We start from the raw sequence: 23,922 nt of genomic DNA on the forward strand, positions 1-23,922 counted from the left end.
TTAAGACACCCCCAAACCTCTGCCCCCCCCTCCCCAGTGGCGGCCCCTGCCCCACATGGGGACCCACTGCAGGATGGGGGGCTCCCCCCCATCCCAGACCACCCCATAATGGGGGGGGGGGGGGCAGGAGAGCAGAGGCCGGGGTGCAGGCAGGAAGGGAGCCCCTTGGGGTGTGGGCAGACCCCTCCTCACTGCAGGGGGGAGATCTTCATGGGAATCATTATCCGGGATTCCATGGTCCGGACCAGCGGGACTGGGAAAGGAAGGAAGAGACTGGTCAGGAAAGGGGGTCCCCAATACAGGCAGGGTCCCCAATGTGGGGGGGGGTGTCCCCAATGCAGGGGGTCCCCACTCACCCGTGTAATACACGTTCTCGTCCCAACCTGTCTTCCTCCAGGCTGCGTTCCTTGTCTCCTCCCGGGACTGCAGGTCCCTATAGGCTGTATGGAGAGGATGGAGCTGGTACCCAGCCCCCCCCCCCCAAACCAGCCTCTGCAGTGGGGGTACCCCCGGGGTGCCAGGGACCCCTTACCCCAGAGGTGGTGCACGACGTAGAGCTCCCCGATCTGGGAAAAGAACCCCCCCACAGCCTCCTGGTTCTCCTGACGGTACTTAATGGCCCGAGCCCTGGGGGCAACACGGGGGGGGAGGTTCCCAAAGAGCCCCCCCATTGATCCAGGGGGGCCTCTTCCCAGCACAGCCACCACTCACCAGTTGTTGCCCCATTCAATCATGGTCCCTGGCTAGAAATAGAGGAGAAAAGGAACCAGAGGGGGCAGCCGGACCTCATCCGCTCCAAGAGGGATGTGGGGGCTCCCCCCCCCCAAAGCAGGACCCTCCCTCTGTGGGTCTCACCTTCAGCTTGTAGGTCCTGAGCTCATAGATGTTGGGTCCCTGCCGGGGCAGGGGCTCATTCCAGAAGCTGAACTCCAGGAGCAGCTGGTTCCTGCGGGACAGCAGCATCCGGCTCCGCTCCCTGCGGAACTCCAGGTACTCCTGGGGACAAGCCCCGGGGTGGGGGGAGTCAGGCAGAGGTGATGGGGGGAGCCCGAGCTGCTCCTCCCCACCCTCATCCCGCTGGTACCTGGTTCTGCTTGAGCTTGTTCATGCAGTCCGAGAGTGCTGGGTACCCCCCGGAGAAGCGCCAGAGGTGCACTGGGAGTGAGGAGAGAGAGGGATGGGGATGGAGTGGGGATGGGGATGGGATGGCGATGGGATGCGGATGGGACGGGGATGGGACGGGGATGGGATGCGGATGGGACGGCGATGGGACGCGGATGGGAATAGGGATGGGACGGGGATGGGATGCGGATTGGACAGGGATGGGATGGGGATTGGACGGGGATGGGATGGGGATAGGACGGCGATGGGACACGGATGGGAATGGGGATGGGACGTGGATAGGACGGGGATGGGACGGCGATGGGACGCGGATGGGAATGGGGATGGGACGCGGATGGGATGGGTAGAGCACCCCCCGAGTCCACCCAACGGCTCCCGAACCTCTCCCGTCGTGCCCCAGACCCAAGGGTGAGCCGAGGTCTTTGCCCTTGGCGCTGCCCTCACCTGCCTGGTCCTGCTCCCCGTACCAAGTGTTCCAGTTGCCCACCAGGTCACAGGGGTAGTCCGGGTCCAAGTGCAGCTTGGGCAGCACCTTCTCCCTATGGGAGCACAGAGAAAGGAGCTGGGTGGGGGGGCAGCACCACCCCAAAACACCCCCGATAGCCCCGTTTGCTCCCACCCCCCCCCAGCCCCGCACGAGGGGTGCGGGCAGGGACGGCTCTGGGGGGGGGGGATGCACCCGTTCCACAGGGAGGGAACCGAGGCAAGGAGCAGGGCACAGCCCAAGCCCTCCCGCAGCAGCCCCGGTGCCGGGCTCACGTCAGCCCGTTGTAGGCATCCAGGCACTCCGGCTTCACGTTGTGAACTGCGGGGAGAGCACAGAGCGGCTGCAGGCTGGGGCTGGACCCGGTGCGGGGGGGTCCCCCATGGGTGATGGGGGGAGCGCCCCAGCCCCGTGCCCGCCGTGGGGCACTCACACTGGATCTTGTAGAGGCTGCTGGTCTCCCGCTTGGAGAGCAGGTTGGAATGCGCGTCCTTGCGGGGATCCACCTTGTGCACAAACAGGGAGCGGAACCAGCTGCCCTCGGCGTCCTGCGAGTACCCCCTAAGGGACAGCGGCTCAGCACCGGGACCGGCGGTTGGAGGGCGAACCGGGACCCACAGCCCGTGATGCCCACAGCGGGGGGGGGGGTGTTCATTCCATCCAGACCCATGTGATGGGGGAGACGTGGGGAAAGCCCCAGCCCAGCCCCGGGGGTCCCGTTCAGCCCCGGTGGTGCCCGGACGGGACCGCGCTGCACGGACGGACCTTTGCCCGTGGGGCCCCGGCCGGTGAGGCATTAACAGCGGCGGGGGCCCTGCGCCAGGCCCGGCCCTGGAGCGCTCGGGGGGGACCGGGCCCCGGGGGGTGCTGGAAGCGGGGGTCCCGGCCAGGCCCCACTCACCGCGCTCCGGGACCGGCCCCGCAGCCGCCACCACGGCCCCACCGCAGCCGCCGCAGCGCCGCCGCCGCCGCCATCTTCCCCCGCACCGGGCGGGGACTGCGCTGGACACGCCCTCTTTCAGTCCGACCACGCCCCCTTTCAGTCCCGCCACGCCCACCAGGGGCGTGGCGCCCCGCCCTCAGAAGCTGGCCTGCAGGAGCGTGATTCTGATTGGCCGCCGAGCCCCGCTCCCCGCCACACCTTCTCGCTGAGAGCCCCGCCCACTCATCCCCTCTCGCCCCCTCGGCGACGCCTCATTGGCTGCTGCGGGAGGGGAGGCGGTGCCCCGGAAGGGCAGCAGCCAATCAGAGGAGTTCTTTGGAGAAGCCGGCGTCTGATTGACAATGGTGTCATGCTCCGCTGCGTCCCGCCCGCTGCCGGCCGGAGGAGGCGGCTGCTGATTGGTCGCTGCTCCAGGAGGGCGCGGCTCCCGCTGGCTCCTCCCCATTGGGGGCGTGGTCAGCTCGGGGCGTGGCCGGGAGGCGTGGACAGCGGCTCCCGCGGGTTCGGGCGCCCCGCGGAGGCTCCGGGACCGGGTCCGGGTCCCGCCGTGCGCGGTGCTGGGGGTCCCGCAGCGCCTCCCCTGGGCCGGGGCCTCCTCCTGGGGTGCGGGCACCGGCGTGAGGGGGCGGGGCACCGGCGGGTCCGCCCCATAGCACCCCCCTCCCGCCCCACGGGCTCCCCATATCCCCCCCCCCGGCACACCACAGCCCCCTCGCCCTACCCCAGCACCCACACCCAGCCCTGGGGAGCGGGATGGGGGCAGGACGGGACGAGACCCCCAGCGCTGGAGGGGCTGATTATATGGGGTCCCTATGGGGGTTAATCCCCCCCCCCCCCAGGGAGGGTACATTGGGGTGCCCTGCTAAAGCAGGGGGTGTTTGGGGTCTCTGCTGTGGGATACGGGGACCCCCAAATCCCCCATGGTGGGGCACAGGAGTCCCCGAGGTGTGGGGGTGCCGTGCTGCTCCCGGGGGCACCCAGTACCCATGGGACCCCAGGGCAGAGAGTGTCAGAGCAGCGGGGGGGGGCCCTCGGTGTTAGGCTGGGGGGTGAAGACTCCAGCCCCCAAGTGCCACAGGCTGGGGTGCAGGAGGCTGCTCTGAGGGTCACCATGGGGCAGGTTAAACAGAGGGGTCCCCCCCTTCAGTGCTCACCTTGCTGGGGGGCAGCGGAGGGCCCGAGGTGCAGCAAGGAGGGTGCAGGTGGGGGCACCGAGAGGGCAACGGGGGGGACGGGGGTCCCGCACCCCAGGGCTCCTGTGGGGAGCTGGCACAGGGGTTAAGGGGTTAAATATACCCAAACCACTGTGACCCCCCCCAACCCTCTCTGCCCCCCTCCCCAAAGCCCACAACGCCCCCCTACAGCCCCCCCCCCCATGCTGCCCCATGGCCTCAGCCCCCTGGTACCCCCTCACCGGGGCAGGGGCGATGCCCCCCGGCGCAGGGCGCAGACCCAGGCGTTCAGCTCCTCGGCTGTCTCGGCCCCCAGGCAGTACGTCCGCATCCCGGGATGCTCGGCCTGAGGACGGGGGTGCCCATGGCGGAGGGGTCCGGACCCTCTGTGTGTGCCCTCCCCATAGGGCACCCCCGGCTGTGGGGCTCCAGGGAGCGATGCTGACCGTGAAGAGGAACTGGGGGGCGTGCGGGGCGCGGGGCGCAGGGGGCAGGACGCGGATCTCGTAGCCGGGCAGGGGGAGGCCGCCCCGCACTCGCTGCTCGCTGCTGTCTGAGGGGGGGCAGAGGGGGGTCTCAATGGGGGGGACCCCATCAGCAACCTGAGACCCCCCAGCATCAATGGGGGGATGTCAGGGACCTCCTATGGGTCCCACCAAACCTCTCTCCCCCGACTCCTTCAGCCCCCTCAGGGACCCCAATCCCTAAGGATCTCTGATGCCCCCCCCATGGACCCCCAACCTCCACAGGGCCGCAGTTGCCCCCCAGCCCCTCTCACCCCTGTAGTAGTAGAGGCAGAGATCGACCAGCACAAACCAGCGCCGCTTCCACAGACGCAGCCCGGAGCTGTCCTGGGGCCGAGGGTGGGGGAGCATAGGGGTGAGGCCGCCCCAAACCCGTCACCCCCGGGGACCCCCAAACCCCTTCTGATGCCCCAAACACCGTAACACCACAGCACCCCCACTCCAGACGCCCCATAACCCGACCAAAGACCCCTAACACCCCAGAGCCCCAACGCGATCCCCACCACTGCGGACCCCCACTTCCCATACCCCCACCTCAGCCCCCCCCAGCCCCTCATACCCGGTACTCCCCACCCCAGTCCTCCCCGATCTCAAACCCTCCCCCCTCAGCCCCCCAGACCCCTCCCACTCCATAACCCCACCCCAGCCCCCCAAACCCCACATCCCCACCAGACCCCAAGCCCCACAGACTCCCCCCTCAGCCCCCCCCCCCCCCAGACCCCACAGCCCCCCCCTCACCCCCCACCTGCTTGCGCAGCCAGCCCCTCATGGCGGGGGGGGCGCGGGGGTCCCTGCGCAGCGCCTGTCCCCCCTTCCCGAAGGTGTGGACCCGCGGCACGGCCCGGCAGGGCTGGGCAGGGGCTTCAGCAAGTTCAGGGACTCCGGACCCCCCCGCCCAGACCCCTCGGCTCCCTCCCAGGCACCCCCACCCCGCAGTGACCCCCCCAGGGCTCCCCTGGCCCCTCCCTATACCCCCCAATAGCTCCTCACGGGTCCCCCAGCACCCCATAGAACCCTTGGGTGCCCCCTAGCACCTATTGCCCCCTATAACTTCCCCTGCCTGAACTCAGCCCCCATTGCCCCCCATGGCTTCCCCTGCCCTCATCCAGCCCCATTGATCCCCCATAGCTGCCATTGCCCCTCCACACCCTCCCATGACCTTCCATAGCCCCCTAGCCCTTATTGCTCCCTATGGCTTCCTCTGCCCTCATCCAGCCCCCATTGGCCCCCCCACCTCCATACCCCCCGTTGCCCCCCCACATAGCTCCGCATGACCCCCCCCTCCCCAGCTCCCATTGCCCCCGGTACCTCCCCATGCCCGCACCTCCGGCCCCCCTTGGCTCCCCCAATCCCCCCCCGTACCCACCGGGGTGTCCGGGCCCGCGGGCTGTGGGGGGCGGCGGGGGGGGGCCTCTTCGGCTCCTGCCATGGGGGTGCTGCGGGGACACGGGGGGGCCGCGCCCCGTCAATGTCCGCATTGTCCGCGGGCACAGAGGACCCGTTCTCCCCATGGCGGGGGCGGACGGGCCGGGGGGGGAGCGGGGCGGGGGGGAGTGGGGGCTCAGCCCTTCCCGGTACCCCCGTCCTGGACCCAGTCCTGGCCCCGTTACACGGCCCCGGTGCTGGCCCCGGTCCCGTTGTCCCGGTCCCGTTTTCCCAGCCCCAGCTCCAGCCCAAGTCCCGTCCCGCTGCCCTGGCTCTGGTCCCGTCCTGTTTTCCCGGTCCCGTTGTCCCGGCCCCGCTGTGCCTTTCCCGGTACCGTTGTCCTGATCCTGGTTTTAGTCCCTCTCTCTTCCCGTTATCCCGGTCCCACTCCCGTTACCACTGCCCCGTTGTCCCGGTTCCGCTCCCGTTCCGCTGTCCCAGTCCCGCTGTCTTGGTCCCGGCGTCCCTGTCCCGGTCCCGTCCCTTGTCCCCCTGCTCCTGTCCCGTCAGGTCAGCTCAGTGCCAGTCCCTTTGTCGCGGTTCCCGTCCCCGTCCTGTCCCGTTGTCCCGGACCCCGTCCCAGACCTTTCCCGCTGTCCCGGTGCCTTTGCTTCTGCTCCAGTCTCGGTCCCAGTCCCTCCTCGTTGTCCCGGTTCCACTCCCGTTCCGCTCTCCCAGTCCCGCTGTCTTGGTCCCTGCGTCCCGCTTCCAGTCCCGCCCCTCTTCCCGGTTCTGATACCGATCCCGTCCCCGTCCCGTTATCTCAGTCTCAGTCCCCTTGTCCGGATTCCATTCCCAGCCCTGTCCCGTTATCCCGGTCCCTCCCCGCTATCCCGGTGCCGCTGTCCCTGCTCCAATCCCGGTCCCAGCCCCATTTCAAGCCCCGTTGCTCCGGTCCCGCCCCCTGTCCCCGCCTTCCCGAGCCCCCTCCCGGTGCCCGGAGCGGGACCAGGGGCGCTGCGGCAGAGCCGGGACCCGGGGAGGGACCGGGACCCCCGGGGGGGGGGGGGGGCAGCTCCCCCTGTGCCCCCCGCCTCACCGGGACCCCCCGCCCCGCGCTGCAGGGTCCTAGCGCCCATCTCCACCCCACCGCACGCATGCGCCACCGGCCAGTGCGAGGCGTGCAGTCTGCCTCTCCTGCCACAAGAGGGCGCCGCTTCCCCACCCGCTCATTTGAGCGACATCCACTTTCCCCAACCACAGCCGCGTCCCTCCCATCACTCGCTTTTCTATTGGATAAACGCCATGCCGGGGCGGGACCAAAGCGGCGAGAGACCAATAGCGTTGCTGCGAGGGCGGGCTCAGGGCGGTGCTGCCGGGTCGGCGGGGAGGAGGGCCGGGCGCCGCCATGGCGCTGCCGCCGCGCTGAGGTACCCCGCCATGGCCGGGGCCATCGCGTCCCGCATGAGCTTCAGCTCGCTCAAGAGGAAGCAGCCCAAGACGTTCACCGTGCGCATCGCCACCATGGACGCCGAGATGGAGTTCAGCTGCGAGGTGACGGGGCGGGACGGGGCTCCCGGTGAGGGGGTGGGGGTCACTGAGGTGGGCCGCGACCCTCCTGCCGCCTCCCGTGGGCCGGCAGCGGGGCCAAGCCCGGGTGTGCGCTCGGGCCGCTGGTGGGAGCGGCGGCTGCGGCCTGGGGCCTGCGGGACCGGGTGTTGGGCTGGGGGTCTGGCTTGGAAGTGGGGTTTGTCCCGGTTGGAGCCGAGGGTTATCCCGGTTATAGCCCGGGTTTATCCCGGTTATAACTCAGGTTTATCCCGGCTATAACTGAGGTCTATCCTGGTTATAACTCAGGTTTATCCCAACTATAACTGAGGTCTATCCTGCTTATAACTCAGGTTTATCCCAGCTATAACTGAGGTTTATCCCGGTTATAACTGGGGTCTATCCCGGTTATAGCTGGGGTTTATCCCGGCTATAACTGAGGTTTATCCCGGTTATAACTGAGGTTTATCCCGGTTATAACTGAGGTCTATCCCGGTTATAACTGAGGTCTATCCCGGTTATAACTGAGGTCTATCCCGGTTATAACTGAGGTCTATCCCGGCTATAACTGAGGTCTATCCCGGTTATAACTGAGGTCTATCCCGGCTATAACTGAGGTCTATCCCGGCTATAACTGAGGTCTATCCCAGTTATAACTGGGGTTTATCCCGGTTATAACTGAGGTCTATCCCGGTTATAACTGAGGTTTATCCTGGTTACAAGCCATGGTTATCCCACTGTCACAGCTGAAGTCACCCCCTGTGCGTTACCGGCTGTCCCAAGGAGCCCGAGGCTCGCAGTGTCCTGCTTGGCCAGGCTTAAATCCAAGGGGATCCACTCCAGGCGCTCCACAAACACACAGGAAGGAGTTTTCCACGTTCTCGGCAGTTCCCAGCTCCAGCCCGGAGACAGGGGGGCCCGGGGGTCGTGTCCTGGTGCCTCCTCCCGTTGTGTGCGGGGTTTTCCGTGGGTCGCATTGGTCGTCGCTGTGTTCTCAGCGCCTCTGGAAGGATGGGACCGTGCAGAGGCACCTCCACGCAGTTTAACTCCATTTAATAGCTCCTATTCCAGGAGCCTGACCCCAGTCGTGGTGGAATTCCCGTGTGTGTGAGCAGGGCTGGCTGTCACTGCGGGTTTCCTTGCTCTGTTGTCAGCTCTGAAGAGCTTTCTGCCATCCTTAGGGATTAAGGGTTTAGTTTGGGCAGTGGCTGTGCCCATTACGCTGCTAGGAGGGTTTGAGTGGCCTGGCTCTGTGCTTGCATGGTTGTTCCAAGTGTGCCAGTGATAATGTGTGATGAAAAGTCAGTCCTTACGTGTTTCCTTAAGGATGCGGCCACTTGTTTCATGCTGGGATCAGGGATAAGGCAGCGCTCTCAGGTGGGATTTGACCACCCAGCTCACGCCTCTTTTGATGACTCCTTGGGGAGGCTCCTGCCCCAAAAGCTTCACTGCTGCAGGTGGGCTTCGCCAGCCCTTTGGGAGCTCCTGAGCTGTGGGTATGGTCCTGTTGGAGCTGGTGCCTGAGGGATGTGGCTTTCTGGCACTGGGGATTCAGGTGGTGCCCTTCACAGGGGAAGTCGTTGGGATGCAGATGGGGCTGGTGCAGGCTGCATGCAGGTGAGGTGTGTGTTTAACTCCAGTGGTATTCAAGCAGCCCAGCTCCCTGGCCAGGCCTCTGTCCTCATCTTTGTCCCACAGGGCTCTGAGGAAAGCTCTTGGCTTGCTGAGTCTGCAGCAACACCCCAAACCCAAGGCTTGAGGTTGGATCAGTCACTGGGGCTCAGGTGAGGGAGGAGATGGGATGGGACAGTGGCCCAGGGAAGGGCTTGCTGTGGTCTTCACCATGGTGAGACCTGGAGCCAGGAGCAGAGCTTGTGCCCGTGGTGGGCTTGGCTGTCCCACCTGAAAGTCCAAGAGGAGGGGGACCATGCTCCTCCTGAAGGGATCCAGCCCCTATCCCAAGGTTTGCAGGGTGAGGTGGGAGTGGAGCAAGCAGCGTGGTGAGCCCAGGCATGGTGTCGTGGGTCCTTTGGGATGGGAAGGAGAATTCCTGACCCGGCTGGAGGCTGGGGAGGGGGAACCCATCAGAGAGCATTAGTGGCAGGAGGTGCAGCGAAAGTCTTGTGTGTGATCTCTGGGCGTTCTTGAGATGTGTTTTGTGAGCTGTCAGTGGTACCTCATGGTGACAGGGATGGAGATCTCATTGGCAGCTTGCTCCTGGGGGCATTCTGCTCCCTGCCAAGCCAGGCAGGGGCAATCGCTGCTACCTCTTGGCTTTTTGTGCTTGTCCCCTGCCATTGCTGCTCTCTAGAGGCAGCACCTCCTGAGGAGCTCAGTGATTCCACTGTGAGTCTGTAGTCTCAGGGTTGTGCCTCTGGTTGGATTTTGTTGTGTACCTGGTGCTGGAGCCTGCTCCCTGCTTTGGGCTTCAAAGCCCATGGTAAAGAGCAGACAGGGGAAGGGGGCAGGAATGGTTTTGCTGCTTGATCCAAGCTGACACCTCAGCTTCATCCCAGGCTGCCCAGCAGCCGTGGGGGAAGCTGTGAGGTGGGTGTCCAGAGCAGGATGGGGCAGTTGGAAGTTGCTGCTCCCTCCTACATCCTCCACATGCCATGGTGCAGGTCCTGGGGAAGCAGAGGCTGCAGCTGAGGCAGAGCAGGCTGATTTCTGTCACCCTAGCACGTGCTCTGTCCTATCTGCTTTTGAAGGTCCCTGTCCCCCCTCTGCCCCATCACAAAGCCTCTGCTCATCTCCATGCCCTGCCTCTGCACTCACAGCCTTGCTTGAGCATTTATCATGCTGCTTCCATCCCCTTTTACTTCTCCAAAAGCTGGTGAGTGGTCCAGGGGGTGTGGGGCCACTCTGGGGTTGCTGACACTGTGTGTGCTGATTGTCAGTGTAGCTCAAACCAGTGGCTTCCTGGACAGGTATTGATCATGCTGCTGGTAGATACAGGTGAGCAATCAAAGCTTCTCTGTGTGGGGTTAATATAACTGCTCTTAGTTTTACCCTTTAAACTCCATTGCAGAGCTCTGGAGTGTTCTGGGCTGTCACTGCTTAGAACTGCCACTTCCACCATGCAGGACAGAGGCGACATCCCCACCTCGAGGCAGGGACAGCAGAGGCCTGAGCCCACAGGGGGTGGACACGGGCTGTGAGACCTGGTGCTTGAGGCTGGGCTGAAGGTGACTTGGTGCAAACTGAGCCCCAGCTCTTGTTCCTTTTCTCCTGACCCCACCAACACCTCCATCGCTGCAGGAATGCTCCTTATTCTTCCTCTATTAATTCTTCAGCCTTCCCCATGCAAATCCCCAGCTGTGTATTTGAAGAGATTAAACCTGCTTTGCATCTGTTTGCTCTGCAAATAATGGCTCTAAATTGAGGCTAAATCTAAAATAATTCATAGAAATGAAATTTTAATCTCGCTAAGGCAGCGATGGAGCTCAATAATCACAGTTGGGCTTTCACTTTAACCACTTGTAATTTGTTTGGGGAAATCACAAAGTGAGTGTCTTCCTTTCTGTTACCTCCAGCGCAGCTGCTTGAGCCTCACACCTCATTAATTGAGAGCCTCTTGAGGAAGGAGAGGCATTTGCATAGCTCTTAAATCCCAGGGTTAAACCAGTCCCTGGCTGCTTCACCTTCCCAATGTCATGTCATGCCTGGTGGTCTCCTCTGCCAGTGTCACCCCAATGGAGCAGCTTGCTGATGGTGACCCTGAACCAGATGGAGGTGGTTGATGTGACAGAGTGAGGTGGTTTCGTTGGTGCCTCTCGACATGAGAGGTTGGTTATGTGTTATCTCTAGCATAACATCTTGAGCCCACCTCTTCCAAGGCACCGTCCGTCCTGTGCCTCCCGTGGGGTGGTGTTGGCTGGGGTCAGCTTGGTCTCACATGTACTGATGTGCAGGGCTTTTTGCTCCTAGAGCCAAGTTCTCTGGCTGATAGGAGAACAGAGCAGTCTTCCTTTTGGTCTTCCACATGTCTTTGCCCATTTCTTCCTCTTGCAGCAGTCAGTTGGGTGGTTGGCCCTGTTTCTGAGCCACAGCACCTTTCCTGAAAGCCTTAACCTGCCAGAGAGGAGACTGAGCTGAGCTCTTAGGCAGAAGCTCTTCCCTGTGCGGGTGCTGAGACGCTGGCACAGGGTGCCCAGAGAAGCTGTGGCTGCCCCATCCCTGGCAGTGTTCAAGGCCAGGTTGGACACAGGGGCTTGGAGCAAGCTGCTCCAGTGGAAGGGGTCCCTGCCTGTGGCAGGGGTTGGAGCTGGAGGAGCTTTAAGGTCCTTCCAACCCAAACCAAGCTGGGATTCTGAAGGGTATGTGTTTGATTTAACCCTTTCCATCATGCCTGTGTGTGACAGTGGGCCTGAAGCCTCTGCAGGGATGGGCACTCACTGAGGTGCAGTTGGCTGCATCACATCCACAGTCCTTTGACAGCAGCAGCTTCTGTGGGTCTTACATGAAAACTGGATGGAAAAGCTTTACAGCCAACCTTCAGTGCTGCAGCAGCAAGGAGATGCAGGTTTGGAGTGATGTATTTGCTGGTCTAAACACGTATCCTGTTACTGCTTCAGTGCTTAAACTGTTCCTCTCTGTCCAGAGGCTGGAAGGGATCTTCTTAGCCCAGTGCCCTGCTCAGTGCAGGGCTGGGGAGATGAGGTTGGTTGTAAAGCTTCTCTGTTCACTTGTGAGTAGGCAAGACCCCATCTGAGCAGCATGTGGCCAAGCTTTAGTCTCTCATCAGATGCAGGTTGTTGTGTAGCTGAGCTGCTAAAGCTCATCCTCTGAACCAGGAGCAAGCCAGGATTTGGTGCGGAAAATCTGTGCCCAAATACGTTTCTGAGCAAGAGCTGGTGCAGTAAATGGGGGTTGAGTTTTGAGCTCTATCCAGTCACTGCAGCACAGTAAAAAGGCAAGAGAAAAGAAGCAGGGAGCAGAGTGCCCTCAGCTTCCTCTGTGTTGCAGGATACTTGGAAGGGGTTGTATAAGGATCCATCCATCCCTGGTTACATGTTTAACAGCAGTGTGGTGGTGCTGGTAGGGGCAGTGAGCTCTGGGGCTGCTGGGCTGCTGTAAGTTAAGTGGAAAAGAGGAATCCATGGGCAGTAGGAGCTGCTTTGAGAAGCTGAGAGGAAATAAAGGCCCTCAGCTACAGAATGACCTCCAGGAAGTTGTTGGGTACCAGCGGTCAGGTCAGTGCTCTGGTTCCTGCCCTGATCCTGGGGGTCTGTGCTGTTTGGTTGCTGCTGGTCTCTTGCTACAGGAGATGTGGCAGGTAAGAGCTCTTGTCTCATCTTGGGGTCTTGGAGGGGTTTATGCCCCCTAAGAATTCACAGCAGTGTCGCTTGGGAATGAGTTTGTCAGCACTGTCTTGCTTGGTGCAGCTCAGCTCTGCACAAGTCACACAGGGCTGTTTATGAACACGGATTCTCTGTGGCTCCCCTCTGCCTCCCCTGCATCCGGAACACTCCCTGGATCCCACTGCAGCTCCTTCTAAGCTGGTTATGACCCCCCATGTTCCCCAGTTCCCTTCGAAGATGGTCCAAAACCCACTGTCAGTCCTCAGTCTACGTAGTCCAGGGGAGGTGTGTTCATGTGAAGGGGAAGGAGAGCAGGCATTCGGGACAGAAAATCTTCCTCTCTTGCTGCGCAGACTCTGGTTTTGACACTGTTTAATACCTCTTTTTAGTTATTTTTATTTTCTATGCACAGGCAGTTTCTTTCAAGTGGTGGTTTTTGAAATGAGAAGTGCTTCAACAAAGAAACAGCCTGCAAATAATCTACTGGAAGCTGGGAGGCAGCACTCTGATAGCAAATGAGCCTGGAGCCACTCTGCTCTGGAGCCAGGCTGAGAGAGCTGGGCTTTTTCAGCGTGGAGAAGAGAAGGCTCCTGAAGGGGAGACCTGAGAGCAGCTCCAGTGCCTGAAGGGGCTGCAGGAAAGCTGGAGAGGGGCTTGGGACAAGGGATGTAGGGACAGGAAAAGGGAGAATGGTTTTAACCTGCCAGAGGGGAGACTGAGCTGAGCTCTGAGGCAGAAGCTCTTCCCTGTGAGGGTGCTGAGGCGCTGGCACAGGGTGCCCAGAGAAGCTGTGGCTGCCCCATCCCTGGCAGTGTTCAAGGCCAGGTTGGACACAGGGGCTTGAAGCAAGCTGCTCTAGGGGAAGGGGTCCCTGCCTGTGGCAGGGGTTGGAGCTGGAGGAGCTTGAAGGTCCCTTCAACCCAAACCAAGCTGGGATTCTATGAAAATCAAACAGCCCATGGGACTGGCAGCATACATGGCTTCACCTTGCTTCATTCAGAGTTAAACTTGCCCTTGCCCAAGGGGCTCAGGGCACTTTCTCCTTAAAGCCTGGCTTGGCTTTCCCTGTGGCAAGCTGTGTGTTTTGAGTCATCAGCATGCCAAGGAGCATCAGAGCAGGCCAGGCTTGTGCTGGAATGCCCCGTCTCCATCGGGTTTGGCTTGGGATTGCTCCTGTGCATGTCCTGGGATGGGGAGAAGGTGCTGTAATGCAGACCGTGTGGCAGCAGCACCATGGCATTACCTTGGCACAGGAATCCAGAGCTCCCTGTGTGAGCAAAACCCTTCTCTGAGCCTCTTGGGGGTCCTTCTCCTGTGTTCAGGTCCTGCTTGACGCAACTTGGAGCGAGGGGAGGCTTTGGGACATCACTGGTTGTTGTCCCCTCCACCTCTCCCACTCCTCAGTGCTGGCTGGCCATTGCCACAGCAGCTTCTTGTCCCTGTGCCCTGCTCTGGCCCTGCCTTGGGCAGACACCACGCAGTGTGCTTGGCTGCACCATCTGCCTCCTCACGCCTGGGTGCGTTTTTGGCCTCCTCAGTGGTTAACAGAAATAGGTTTTAATTAAAAGCTCATTATGGAGATGTCGTGTAGCATTAGTAAATAAAAATAACTTTTACAGCCCTGTCTTGTGGCAGGGAAGGTGTTTGACATCACTTTGTGTTGGAAAAAACCCAGAATAGTGCATATTTGATTCCCTGTTTTGCTCCAAATGGGCTTTAAATCCAGATAAATGGTTGTCTGTGGCACTCCTGTTATCATTCATGTCCAGCAGGTGAAATAAATGTGGTCTGCAGTCTAAGTTCCCTCCATTTCAGCTGTAAACCGTTGTTGGTGGGTGGTTTGGTCATCTCCTGCTGGGATGAGGAGTAGATACAGCCTCTCCATGCCTTGTTTCCCAGGGGTTAGTGGAGTTCAGCACCCTGCTTCTCCCTTCTGCCATCTTCCAGTGAAAAGGTCTCCCATCCTCTCATTGCTTCTGAAAGGCAAGGACATCACACATGGAGCCTGAACGCATCTGCCCGGGGCTTGGTGCCCTTTTCTGCCTGGTCTTTGATGCTGTCACATCACCACAGCAGGGGCCTGGCTCCCTCCTCACCTCCCAGCACACAGCTAACACTGGGCAAAGTGATCCCCTGAGGTGAAAAGCCATTTTCTGCCTTCCTGAAGGGTAAATTGGTGCAATAAAATGTTCTATAGGTGTTACCCTTTCATCAAGGTCACACATCAGCCCAGTGCTGTGCCTCCTGCGGGGTGCCTGCATTGAGGAGGGGTATGGGGGGACTGGTGTGAAGGGTTTTCTCTGGGCTGAGCTGCTGAGTGCTGCCTTAACGTCCTCCAGTCACTTGTAGGTGCCCTTCTTCCCCAGCCTGACCCTGCCTGAAGCTCCAGTGGTGTGTGGTTGTGACAGCAAGGAGGTGAGATCTCTGCTGCCCCAGAGAGAGCCAGGTTCTGCCCACTGCAGTTTGGCCACCTTCCTGTTGTCTGAGGAGAGCTTCTCACGTGAGGAACCACAATCTTAACTGCTAAAAAAAGCCCTTTTAACCCCCACTTTCCACCTGGATGGAAGCCAAGCATCAGCCTCTGCCACTGGGTTTGGGAGTCGCTTCCCTCCCTGCTCAGCTCTTTCCATGCAGGATGCTTGCACCCTCTGGCACCCAGTTCTTGCGCTGCTTGGCCTCCCTCCTCGTCACCCACACGGAGGGGATCCCCTAACCCCTGTGCTTGTTCCCTGGTTGCTTTATTGACTCGCTGGCTCGGGAGCACTTGTGAAACCTGACAGAAAGGTTGTGCACTGAAATAAATTGTCCCGTTGCCTGCTGCTTGGAAATGACTCTTGGTGCGGCTTAATAAATAATGCAAACCCTGTTAAGAGATGCCAAATGCGATGTCTCCCCTGGAGAAAATGATGATGCCAATAACCCGGGCTGGAATGGCTCCGTTCGAGCCGCTGGCTGCTGAGTTTTCAGTGTTTAGTGCTGTTTACTTAAACCGCTCTGCTGATAAATCCCGAGCGCTCCCTTCTTAGTAGAGCACATAAATTCCTGCTCTGCAGAGTAACAGCCTTGCAGTGCTCCCTCTGTTTGTAAAGCAGCTCTCCACGTATTCCTCCAGCATCTCAGCGGGTAGATCTGACACCCTGTGCTGTGGCTGTGCTCATGGGAGAGCCCAGAGCTACGATGGAGGGTGCTGAAGTGATGCCTCCCGCTCCGGGTTCAGGTGGTTATGGTTTCAGTGGCAGTCTGAGCTCTGTGGCAGCCACTGTGGCACACAGCTGAGAGGGTTCTCTGCTCTGAACCTCTGCGCTTTGTTGTCAGGAGCTGGTAGTGCCTTGCAAAACCATCTTTGTGCTTCAGGTGTCACTTCAGAGCAGGGAATGCTGTTACGGGCTGAGGACAGGATGAGGAGCTGCTCCCCCGTCCTGGCTGTCCCCCAGCCCCTTGCCAGCAGCTCTCTTCATCCCCTCCTGCCTCGGGGTGCCGGTTCTGGCTTTTCCAAGCAGGAAATGTGGCAGTTAATGACACGAAGCCCATCAAGTGAGGGTGAGGAGGGCCGAGCTGCTGCCTGCCCTGCCCGCGGAGCAGTTGGAGTTGAGCTGTCAAAGCCTGCCGCTTGAATGCAGATCGTTATTTTAAGTACCGAGGTGTGGAATGAAATGTATGTTGGAGCAAATGTGGCTGCTGTTCCATTTATATCTTTAATGAAGGTAATTCAGCACACTCGGGGAGGATGTCTGTGCCACGTTATGGTCGGGAGACTTCAGCACGGTGCAGGCAGGAATGTTAAATACGTTATTCCTGCCACACGCACGTGTGAGGTGATAGAGCAGCGGTGTAAAACCCAGCTGCAGGAGCAACGCCTTCGGCTGCTCCCACCACCAAACTAAAACTGGAAGGGGAACACACAAAGCTCTTGCTTTAATGCTCTGAAACTGCTTGCGTTTGGGGAGGGAAGCTTTGGGTTGTGCCTGTTGCTGCAGTGGGGTGAATAGGAATGAGGTTTGGGTACCTGTGTGGAGCTCTGCGGCCGGTGGGGATCCCACATGGAGGATGTATGTGTTCACAACACGGATCCCATAGGATGCAGAGCAGTGTCCAGGGAGGAGATACACGCAGGAGCCTGTCCTGGGACAGGTTTGGTGCAGGGCTGTGTGTGTGTGCAGGCACCGATGGCTCCCCTCAAGCTGAAATGTCTTTGCAGAAGGAGAAGATAAAAAGCTGGGGAGGGTTTATGCAGAGCAGTTTAATTCTAGTCGAGAAGCAGCCCTTTGATGGCAGCTCAGTTTGATGTGCCCGCAGAAACAAAAGAGCTCTTTAAATGTGTCTTGTTCTGTTTTGTCTCAGCTCCCAAATTAACCTCCCTCTTCACATAATAGCCAGGGAAAGATGTTCTGCATCTGAGCCCTCCTGTGCCGAGCTGGTGGCCAGCAGAGGCCAGGAAAATGTGTGGAATTAGGGGCTCATAATCACAGAACCACAAAACTTGCTCCTGCTGCTTTTGACCTCGAGGTGTTGCCAGTGCTTGATGTGAATGGCAGAGAGGCTGTGGCAAGCCTCTGGGGTGGTGGGTTTGTGCTGTTCCAGGTGCATTGTGTGCCCTGGGAAGGGGGACAATAAAGCCATCCTCATTGAATCCAAGCAGCAGCATGTAACAGGCTGGTCCTGGGTGGCTGTACCCATGAGGTGGCAGTGGGGGACAGCAGGAGCCAGCCCTGCACTGCCTCAGCATTAATATTGATGCTGTCCAGGTGGCACCAAGATTGAGGTGCAGGGACAAGAGGATGTGCCCAGATCCTTTTGCCCTGGGGCTTTAGAGTGATGGCCATATGGCTCGGCCCAGCAATTGTTTCCACTGTGCAGATGGAAGACCAAAGTGGTTTTGGCACATTCGATTCATCTGGTTTATGTCCCTCTTCACCTTCCTGCCTCCCAACACCTCCTGCAAACTTCAGCAGCAGCAGAGATGCAGGCACAGGACTGCTCGGAGGACATGGTCCTTGGGCAGGAGCAGTTTGCTCTGCTCCTGAGCTGCTCTTGTCACCTCCGTTTCCAGCAGCAAATGCAGTTTGACTCTATCGAAACATGCTCTGAGAGAACCTCTGCTGACACTGGAGATCGTGAGCGTTTCCTGGGGCTATGGGTACAGGTGTTGAAGCCAAAGTGGGTTTTGTTTCTTGCTGGAAACAGTGTGGGGCTCAAAAGGAACTGAAAGGACCCCTCAGGTCCCTCTGTTGAGTGCTGGTGGGTTGCCAGAGGAAACAGAGGCTTTGCAGGGGTGTTTCTGGGAGGGGGAAATCACATCTCAGTTTCCTGCTGAGCTGGTGATCTGCAGGTGGGATCACATGGAGGGATGTCAAGGCCAGGTTGGAGCAAGCTGCTCTAGTGGAAGGTGTCCCTGCCCGTGGCAGGGGTTGGCACTGCATGAGCTTTAAGGTCCCTTCAACCCAAACCAGGCTTCTTTACTTCATTAGGATGCTTTCTTATCTGTACTAGATGCCTTCTCCACACTCAGAGACCTTGTGAGGGGAAAGAAGAGTGGATTTGGGTGATGGAAGTGATGTTCTAAAATCCATCTTTCTAACTCTGCTTCCTGTTTGCTTTCCTGCAGGTGAAGTGGAAAGGGAAGGACCTGTTTGATCTGGTGTGCAGGACACTCGGGCTCCGGGAAACCTGGTTCTTTGGGCTTCAGTACACTATCAAGGATACGGTGGCTTGGCTTAAAATGGACAAGAAGGTTGGAACCAAATTTCCCTTGGGAAGTTGTGTGGGATGACACGGGAGGATGTACCTTCCTCTTTGAGTGCCTGAGGTTGTGTTCTCTTTGGTATTGAAGTGAACTGGGTGAAGTGTATTGAAATCTCATCCCTGTGTCAGTCAGACTGGGAAGAGCTGCCAGGGATACCCCAGCCCACCTCCTTTGGAGCTGTGAAGCCTCAGACCATTCACACAGAATCCCCTTGAGGCATTTTGGGATACATCCCTGCTGGGATGCTGGACCTGAGGGTGCCTGTAACATGCATGAAGCCTGAAAGTCTCTTCTGTGCCCCTGAATAACAAAGCCATTAGGGGAAAAGTGAAGCTGCCTCTTGGCTTCTGCTGCTGAGATGTTCACAGAGTTAGGGAGGAGGGAAAAGGAGGTAGAGATAGGGGAGAAAATGCTTCCCACATACACGAGCCTCCTGGTTGCTGTGGGGTGGGTTAGGAGGCAATAGCGGTGAGTCTGTTTGCATCCAGAGGATGTGATGCTAAAAGCATCAGTAATTGAGGCCATGAGGGAGGTCTGGGTGTCTTGTGAGTCATGGCAAGGCTTTGAACTGACATGAATCCAAACCAGACAGTGCCAATGCAAGAGAAAAGTCGTGAGGAGCAGCACTGCAATAAATACAAGAGGAGGCAGTGCAGGGAAGCAAGGAGGAGGTCGGGTGGTGGCGTGGCAGGATACGGTGCTGCTGGATAGAGCCCACGTGTGCAGAGCAGTGGGGATCAGCCTTGGCTGTCTCATTTCACATGCTCTTTCTTTGTGCTGCTGTTGTTTCCTTGCATCCTTAGAAGTGTCAGAAACGTTGGGGTTCTTTTTTTAGCTGTGGTTTCTGAACTATTTAGGTTGGTTTCTCTGTTCTAGATGTAAAGTGTTTGACAAAAGTTGTGCTGATCTCAACAGAAGGGAGCTGTGTCTGGGCTCCAAGAGGCAGTGCTGAGGAAGCTGGGAAGAGTAACTGAATGGCTGTTGTATCCCACAGGTTCTGGATCACGATGTTCCAACAGAGGAGCCCGTCACCTTTCACTTCCTGGCCAAATTTTATCCTGAGAATGCAGAGGAGGAGCTGGTCCAGGAAATCACACAACACTTGTTCTTCCTGCAGGTAGGAGCCCTCTCAGGACACTGTTGTCTAACCCAAGGGTGAAGGAGCCAGGGTAAGCAGAAGTGCAAGAAGGTTTGGCACAGGGTGCCCAGAGAAGCTGTGGCTGCCCCGTCCCTGGCAGTGTTCAAGGCCAGGTTGGACACAGGGGCTTGGAGCAAGCTGCTCTATTGGAAGGTGTCCCTGCCCGTGGCAGGGGTTGGGACTGGAGGAGCTTTAAGGTCCCTTCAACCTGAACCACTCTGTGATTCCATGATTTTAAGGTTCCAGGTTCAGAAGCTTGCTCAGCAGAGTGTTCATCCTTATCATTGTGTTCCCATCTCTCCAAGGGGAGTGTCTTCAACAACAGAACCTTCTTAAAACAGGCCAAAGATGGTTTGTCTGCCTGAAGCAGACTTGCACACCTCCTAAAGCGGCTCTCAGGAATGAGCAGGTGATTGGTAATGGTAGTGTGTGGTAGCTGGGGGAAATGGACACACACAGCCTTGGAGTCCACCTCTCCCCAGGGGGTGGTGATCGGCTCTGCTGAGGGGTGGTGATTGCCTTTGTATGAGAGCATCCTTCTGTGAAGCAGGGGGATTTCATCCTCCAGAACAGAACGCAGGCAGCCTGTGTCCTGCTCAGGCTGTACAGCAAGGTTCACCTTGCTGCAGAACAGCCTTCAAAGAGCTGGAGCAGGAGGAAATCCCAGAAGCTCTGTTGGAGACTGATGGCAAAGGCAGAGGAGAAGAGGAAACCAACAGGTCCCACCTGCCCCTGTAACTCCTGCCCTTATGTTAAGCATTTGGGAAGTGGTGAACCCATCTTCAGGCTTTTGTCTTTATTCAGAGCACACTATAGACCTTTGTGGTGAGAAACCAGCTCAGGTGATGCTGTTGCAGCAGTGCTGCGTGGCTGGTAACAAAGAGCTGCTCTCACAGGAGCTCTCTTTCAGACAAGATTGATGTCAGAAGCTGTGTCATGAAATCCCAGCCTGCTGGCTTTGGGTTGGGAGGGACCTGAAAGCTCCTCCAGCTCCAACCCCTGCCACGGGCAGGGACCCCTTCCACTAGAGCAGCTTGCTCCAAGCCCCTGTGTCCAACCTGGCCTTGAACACTGCCAGGGATGGGGCAGCCACAGCTTCTCTGGGCACCCTGGGCCAGCGCCTCAGCTGGATTTGGATGCTCAGGAAATACCCCTGTATTCAGTGTGCCCTGGCTGCCTGTCACAGTGAGCTCAGCAGCTCGTGCTGCTCCTCGCTCTTCCAAAGTTCATCTTTGTTCTGAAGAGCTGAAGGCCTTCCAAATGCAGAGCGTTGCTGTTGATTCCCAGGGTGTCTTTCATGCACTGGTGTCTCTCTGGCGCCGTTTTAAAGCGTCTGCTTTGCCACGGGCTTTATCCTTGATGAGGAAAAACGTTGCTGGCATCTTTGAAAGGGAAAATCAGAGGAAAAGCAGTTAAAGCTGTGTGTTACAAATGCAGACTGTGGCTTTGCTACTTGGCTTTCCGATGGGGCTCCTGTAACACGTGTGGGAAATGGAAGCACACATCAGCTTGCATACTCTCCTGGTTTTATCTTACTGCAGGAGAATATCCTCTGTGCTTGTGTCGTAACCAGAGCTGAGGACTCAGCATGTTACAAATTCAGATTGATGTTGCTGCATCTCTGTGACGATCCGTTTAAGTCTCTCAGGAAATGGAATGTTGGGTTTTTTTCCTGCCTTTATTCAGGAAAATAAAGTGTGCAAACCCCAAAACTATCAAACATGACAAGTTGAATTATTTAATACGCAGAAGCCAGGAAAGGTAAAGCTGTGGCTGCTGGAAGCTGCACGTGTGCTCCTCTGGGAGGCTCTGCAGGGCTTTGCCTGCTCTAAAAGCACTGCCTCTGGGATTGGGGGGAATTAGCCTCCAGCACAGGTGAGCACTGACTCATAATGAGGCCTGAATATCCCAGAGCAAAACCTTTGTGTGCTCAGAGGCTCACTGCAAACTTCTGTTTGGTTTAGTGCTGTGGATAATGTCCCATCAGTCCATAGCTTCTGCCTTAGAAGGTTTTAGCTCTGTGTTTACACACCAGACCTTCTCCCCGCCTCTTGCCTTTAGCAGGGGGCTCCAGGTTCTGTCATTTTCCACAGATAAATTAAGCTCTTCTCACAAACCTCTCTGAAAAAGGGGGCCTTTGAAAGGCTGAGCCTTCCCTTCCCAGCCACTGGATACTTCCTGGCCTGAGCTGTGGCGGGTGTTAGGAACAGTGTTAACCGTGTGCTTGACAGCTCGAGATAAAGCAAACTGCACCCATCTGCTGTGCCAGTCATGCTTTGCACTGCTCCACTGAATGCGTGTGGTGTGTCCTTTGCTGCGTGCAGGTGAAGAAGCAGATTTTGGATGAGAAGATCTACTGTCCTCCTGAAGCCTCTGTCCTGCTGGCCTCATACGCTGTCCAAGCCAAGGTAAGCACAGGGGGATGCTCCAGGGGCCTGCTGGCTTTGGGTTGGGAGGGACCTGAAAGCTCCTCCAGCTCCAATCCCTGCCACGGGCAGGGACCCCTTCCACTAGAGCAGCTTGCTCCAAGCCCCTGTGTCCAACCTGGCCTTGAACACTGCCAGGGATGGGGCAGCCACAGCTGGTGATGGGTTGATGTTGCTCCTTTACTGCTGTAGCCAAAGGCAAACCAGCCGTGGGACTTAGGGTTTGCTGCCCCCCCAGAATACTTGTCATCATGAGAACCACTTTAGTTTGAGTGCTACATCTCTGCCACATGATGTTATTGCAGTGTTAAAGGGCTCTTCCTGGCTTTTCCCTTGATCTTGGGTTTGATCTTGGCTGTTTGGCCTTGCTAGGCAGAGGAAGACATCAGCGGTCACCAAATTCCCCTCATTCCTCTGCTCTGGAGTCTGTGTTTTGCTGAGGATTTATTTAGGAGAACATGGATTTCCTGTCTGGAGCAGGCAGCCTTGGACAGCTTGCAGCAGCCCACAGCAGAGGGAGCTGCCCGAGGTTGAGAAGTCGAAACGTTCTAGCAGGACGGGAAGGAATTTATCCTGTGTATGCACAGCATGTCCTGCTGCTCAATTAACAACTCCTGCAGCTGATCTCCAGTTGGTGTGTGTAGAGATGATGTCTTTGGGAAAGGAGTGGGTCTGATCGCAGCCCAGCTATGGTACTGCTGTAGCCTCCTGTTGCAGGCAGTCCTAACTCTGGATTGGGATGCAGGGAGGTGTTTTGGCTCACAGGACCTCAGGCTGGTGGCCGGGCCCTATCCCTGTCCTTGAGGAGCAGCAGTTTGGGAGGAGCAGGGTGGCTCTGGTCTGTGAGACCCCTTTAGCTGACAGTGCAGGACAGGGGGTTTGGCTCTGCTGCCTGAAGAGAGGGCCTGGTCCAGGCTGCTTGCAACCAGGGGTTGTCCTCAGTGTTCCCCCATGGCTTTTTCTGCATCACAGAACCATTGGGGTTGGAAGGGACCTCTGGAGATCATCCAGGTCCAACCCCTTGCCAAGGCAGGGCCACCCAGAGCAGGTCACACATGGAATCACATAGGTTCTGGGGTCCTGGGATGGTGGGTTTGGGATGTCTCCAGAGAGAGAGATGCCACCAGCCCCTCTGCAGCCTGTGCCAGTGCTCTACCACCTCAGCTGAAAGTTGCTCTTGCTCATGTTGAGGTGAAACTGCTTTAGTTTATGGCCATTGCTCCTCATCCTGTTGCTGTCATTGCCATATAATGGGCCTCACAGCCCATCAGTTGTGTGCAGGCTGCAGCCCTGGGTGATGTGCACTGATATTCTTTGGTGATGAATGTTTGAATTTACTAGGAAAAGGTTTTCTCCTCGTTGTCAGAATATTGATGGAGCCGTGTTTTGTTGGAGAGACCCATCAGGGGAAGGACAAGTTGCTTTTCCAAACGCTGCTGTTTGAGTCCAGCATTCATCACTTATTAGAGTGCCTGAGCACACACTTGCCTTTTCCTCTGTTGACCTGCTGAGCTGAGGATACGGAGGGGATGACATTCCCTGTTGCAGGAATGAATAAACCATTGAGTAGATATCGAGCGCTGTTAACTCTTGGCTGTGACAGCTTCTGCTCGTGTGGCTGGGAAGAGGCTGTGATGTGGTTCAGGGCTGTTGTACCAGCCCCTTTCCCTTCTCCCAGCTCAGCTGCTGCCCTTGGGGCTCAGTAGCACACTTGACGTGCTCAACACTTGGCTGCAGTCAGAGCAGTTCTTTTAACCTTGATTCTGCACAGAGATTGTGATGCCCTTTCTGTTCTCTGCTAATGTGCTTTCATGTCAGCATCAGACAGCACTTTTCCTTGCTGCTCCTGCAGACTAGCCAGGCTCCAGGCGGGGTTTCCCCTCCTTCTTGTCCTTTTTCAGGCAAGGAGGAAGCTGAAAGCACATCTTCAGTGTAGAATTGGGGAGAAAGATGTTGCAGGTCATCTCCTTCCCAGTTCAGTAGGATAAATGTGTCCTTCCTGGTCAAGAGAGTGGCCACTGAGCACAGTAATTTCACTAACAACGTGCTGATCTGCATGATTAGGGCCATAACAGCCTGACATAGAGGTGTGTGTGCATCTGATAACAGCCACTTGACTGACAGCCAGCTTGGGTTGGGCTGTTGCTGCACTCCTAA

At 58.0% G+C, this 23,922-nt stretch overlaps 3 protein-coding genes across 10 annotated transcripts in view; 1 reads left to right on the forward strand and 2 right to left on the reverse strand.

Annotated features, from left to right (window-relative positions):
* Nucleotides 1-87: 87 nt before the first annotated feature.
* Nucleotides 88-2,596, reverse strand: NIPSNAP1 (nipsnap homolog 1). Of its 2 annotated transcripts, none has more exons than XM_062627801.1 (10): nucleotides 2,508-2,596; nucleotides 2,040-2,167; nucleotides 1,882-1,927; nucleotides 1,567-1,661; nucleotides 1,085-1,155; nucleotides 856-996; nucleotides 712-743; nucleotides 533-627; nucleotides 357-440; nucleotides 88-253 (listed from the first exon to the last, which is right to left on the reverse strand). In XM_062627801.1, the coding sequence occupies exons 1-10, from the start codon at nucleotides 2,579-2,581 to the stop codon at nucleotides 189-191; spliced, it is 831 nt and encodes a 276-aa protein (XP_062483785.1). In that variant the 5' UTR covers nucleotides 2,582-2,596; the 3' UTR covers nucleotides 88-188. The 2 variants fall into 2 exon arrangements, with proteins under 2 accessions (XP_062483785.1, XP_062483786.1); XM_062627802.1 differs by lacking the exon at nucleotides 2,508-2,596 and adding an exon at nucleotides 2,372-2,479.
* Nucleotides 2,597-2,685: 89 nt separating this feature from the next.
* Nucleotides 2,686-5,784, reverse strand: LOC134168290 (pleckstrin homology domain-containing family A member 4-like). The gene is made up of 7 exons (XM_062627786.1): nucleotides 5,612-5,784; nucleotides 4,991-5,095; nucleotides 4,500-4,572; nucleotides 4,168-4,274; nucleotides 3,964-4,067; nucleotides 3,704-3,815; nucleotides 2,686-3,147 (listed from the first exon to the last, which is right to left on the reverse strand). The coding sequence occupies exons 1-7, from the start codon at nucleotides 5,672-5,674 to the stop codon at nucleotides 2,686-2,688; spliced, it is 1,026 nt and encodes a 341-aa protein (XP_062483770.1). The 5' UTR covers nucleotides 5,675-5,784.
* A 1,193-nt stretch (nucleotides 5,785-6,977) lies between these two features.
* The window catches only part of NF2 (NF2, moesin-ezrin-radixin like (MERLIN) tumor suppressor), a 46,022-nt gene continuing 29,077 nt past the window's right edge, over nucleotides 6,978-23,922 (forward strand). For 5 of the 7 annotated variants that reach the window (XM_062627806.1, XM_062627803.1, XM_062627807.1 and 2 more), the window contains exons 1-4: nucleotides 6,979-7,164; nucleotides 18,064-18,189; nucleotides 19,196-19,318; nucleotides 21,664-21,747. In XM_062627806.1, the coding sequence (XP_062483790.1) occupies nucleotides 7,051-7,164; nucleotides 18,064-18,189; nucleotides 19,196-19,318; nucleotides 21,664-21,747 (447 nt within the window). In that variant the 5' untranslated portion in view covers nucleotides 6,979-7,050. Of the gene's footprint in view, nucleotides 7,165-17,403; nucleotides 17,596-18,063; nucleotides 18,190-19,195; nucleotides 19,319-21,663; nucleotides 21,748-23,922 lie in introns of those variants that run through there. The other 2 variants (XM_062627810.1, XM_062627809.1) reach the window with 2 other exon arrangements.

The sequence above is a fragment of the Pezoporus occidentalis genome, unplaced genomic scaffold (assembly GCF_034315485.1).
Source record: "Pezoporus occidentalis ecotype Australia unplaced genomic scaffold, CSIRO_AGI_Poc_V1 ctg308, whole genome shotgun sequence".
NCBI classification, from domain to species: Eukaryota; Metazoa; Chordata; class Aves; order Psittaciformes; family Psittacidae; genus Pezoporus; species Pezoporus occidentalis.

Bases quoted from the DNA above. Each gene is read 5' to 3' on its own strand.
- NIPSNAP1 (XM_062627801.1), bottom strand. From the start codon at position 2,581: ATGGCGGCGGCGGCGGCGCTGCGGCGGCTGCGGTGGGGCCGTGGTGGC. The intron at 997-1,084 runs GTACCAGCGGGA...GCTTGTCCCCAG, and splicing joins ACAAGCTCAAGCAGAACCAG to GAGTACCTGGAGTTCCGCAG. The intron at 254-356 runs GTGAGTGGGGAC...TTCCTTTCCCAG, and splicing joins CGAGAACGTGTATTACACGG to TCCCGCTGGTCCGGACCATG.
- LOC134168290 (XM_062627786.1), bottom strand. From the start codon at position 5,674: ATGGCAGGAGCCGAAGAGGCCCCCCCCCGCCGCCCCCCACAGCCCGCG. The intron at 3,816-3,963 runs GTGAGGGGGTAC...CCCCTGTGCCAG, and splicing joins GGGGCATCGCCCCTGCCCCG to CTCCCCACAGGAGCCCTGGG. The intron at 3,148-3,703 runs GTGAGCACTGAA...CCCGCACCCCAG, and splicing joins CTCCGCTGCCCCCCAGCAAG to GAGGAGGCCCCGGCCCAGGG.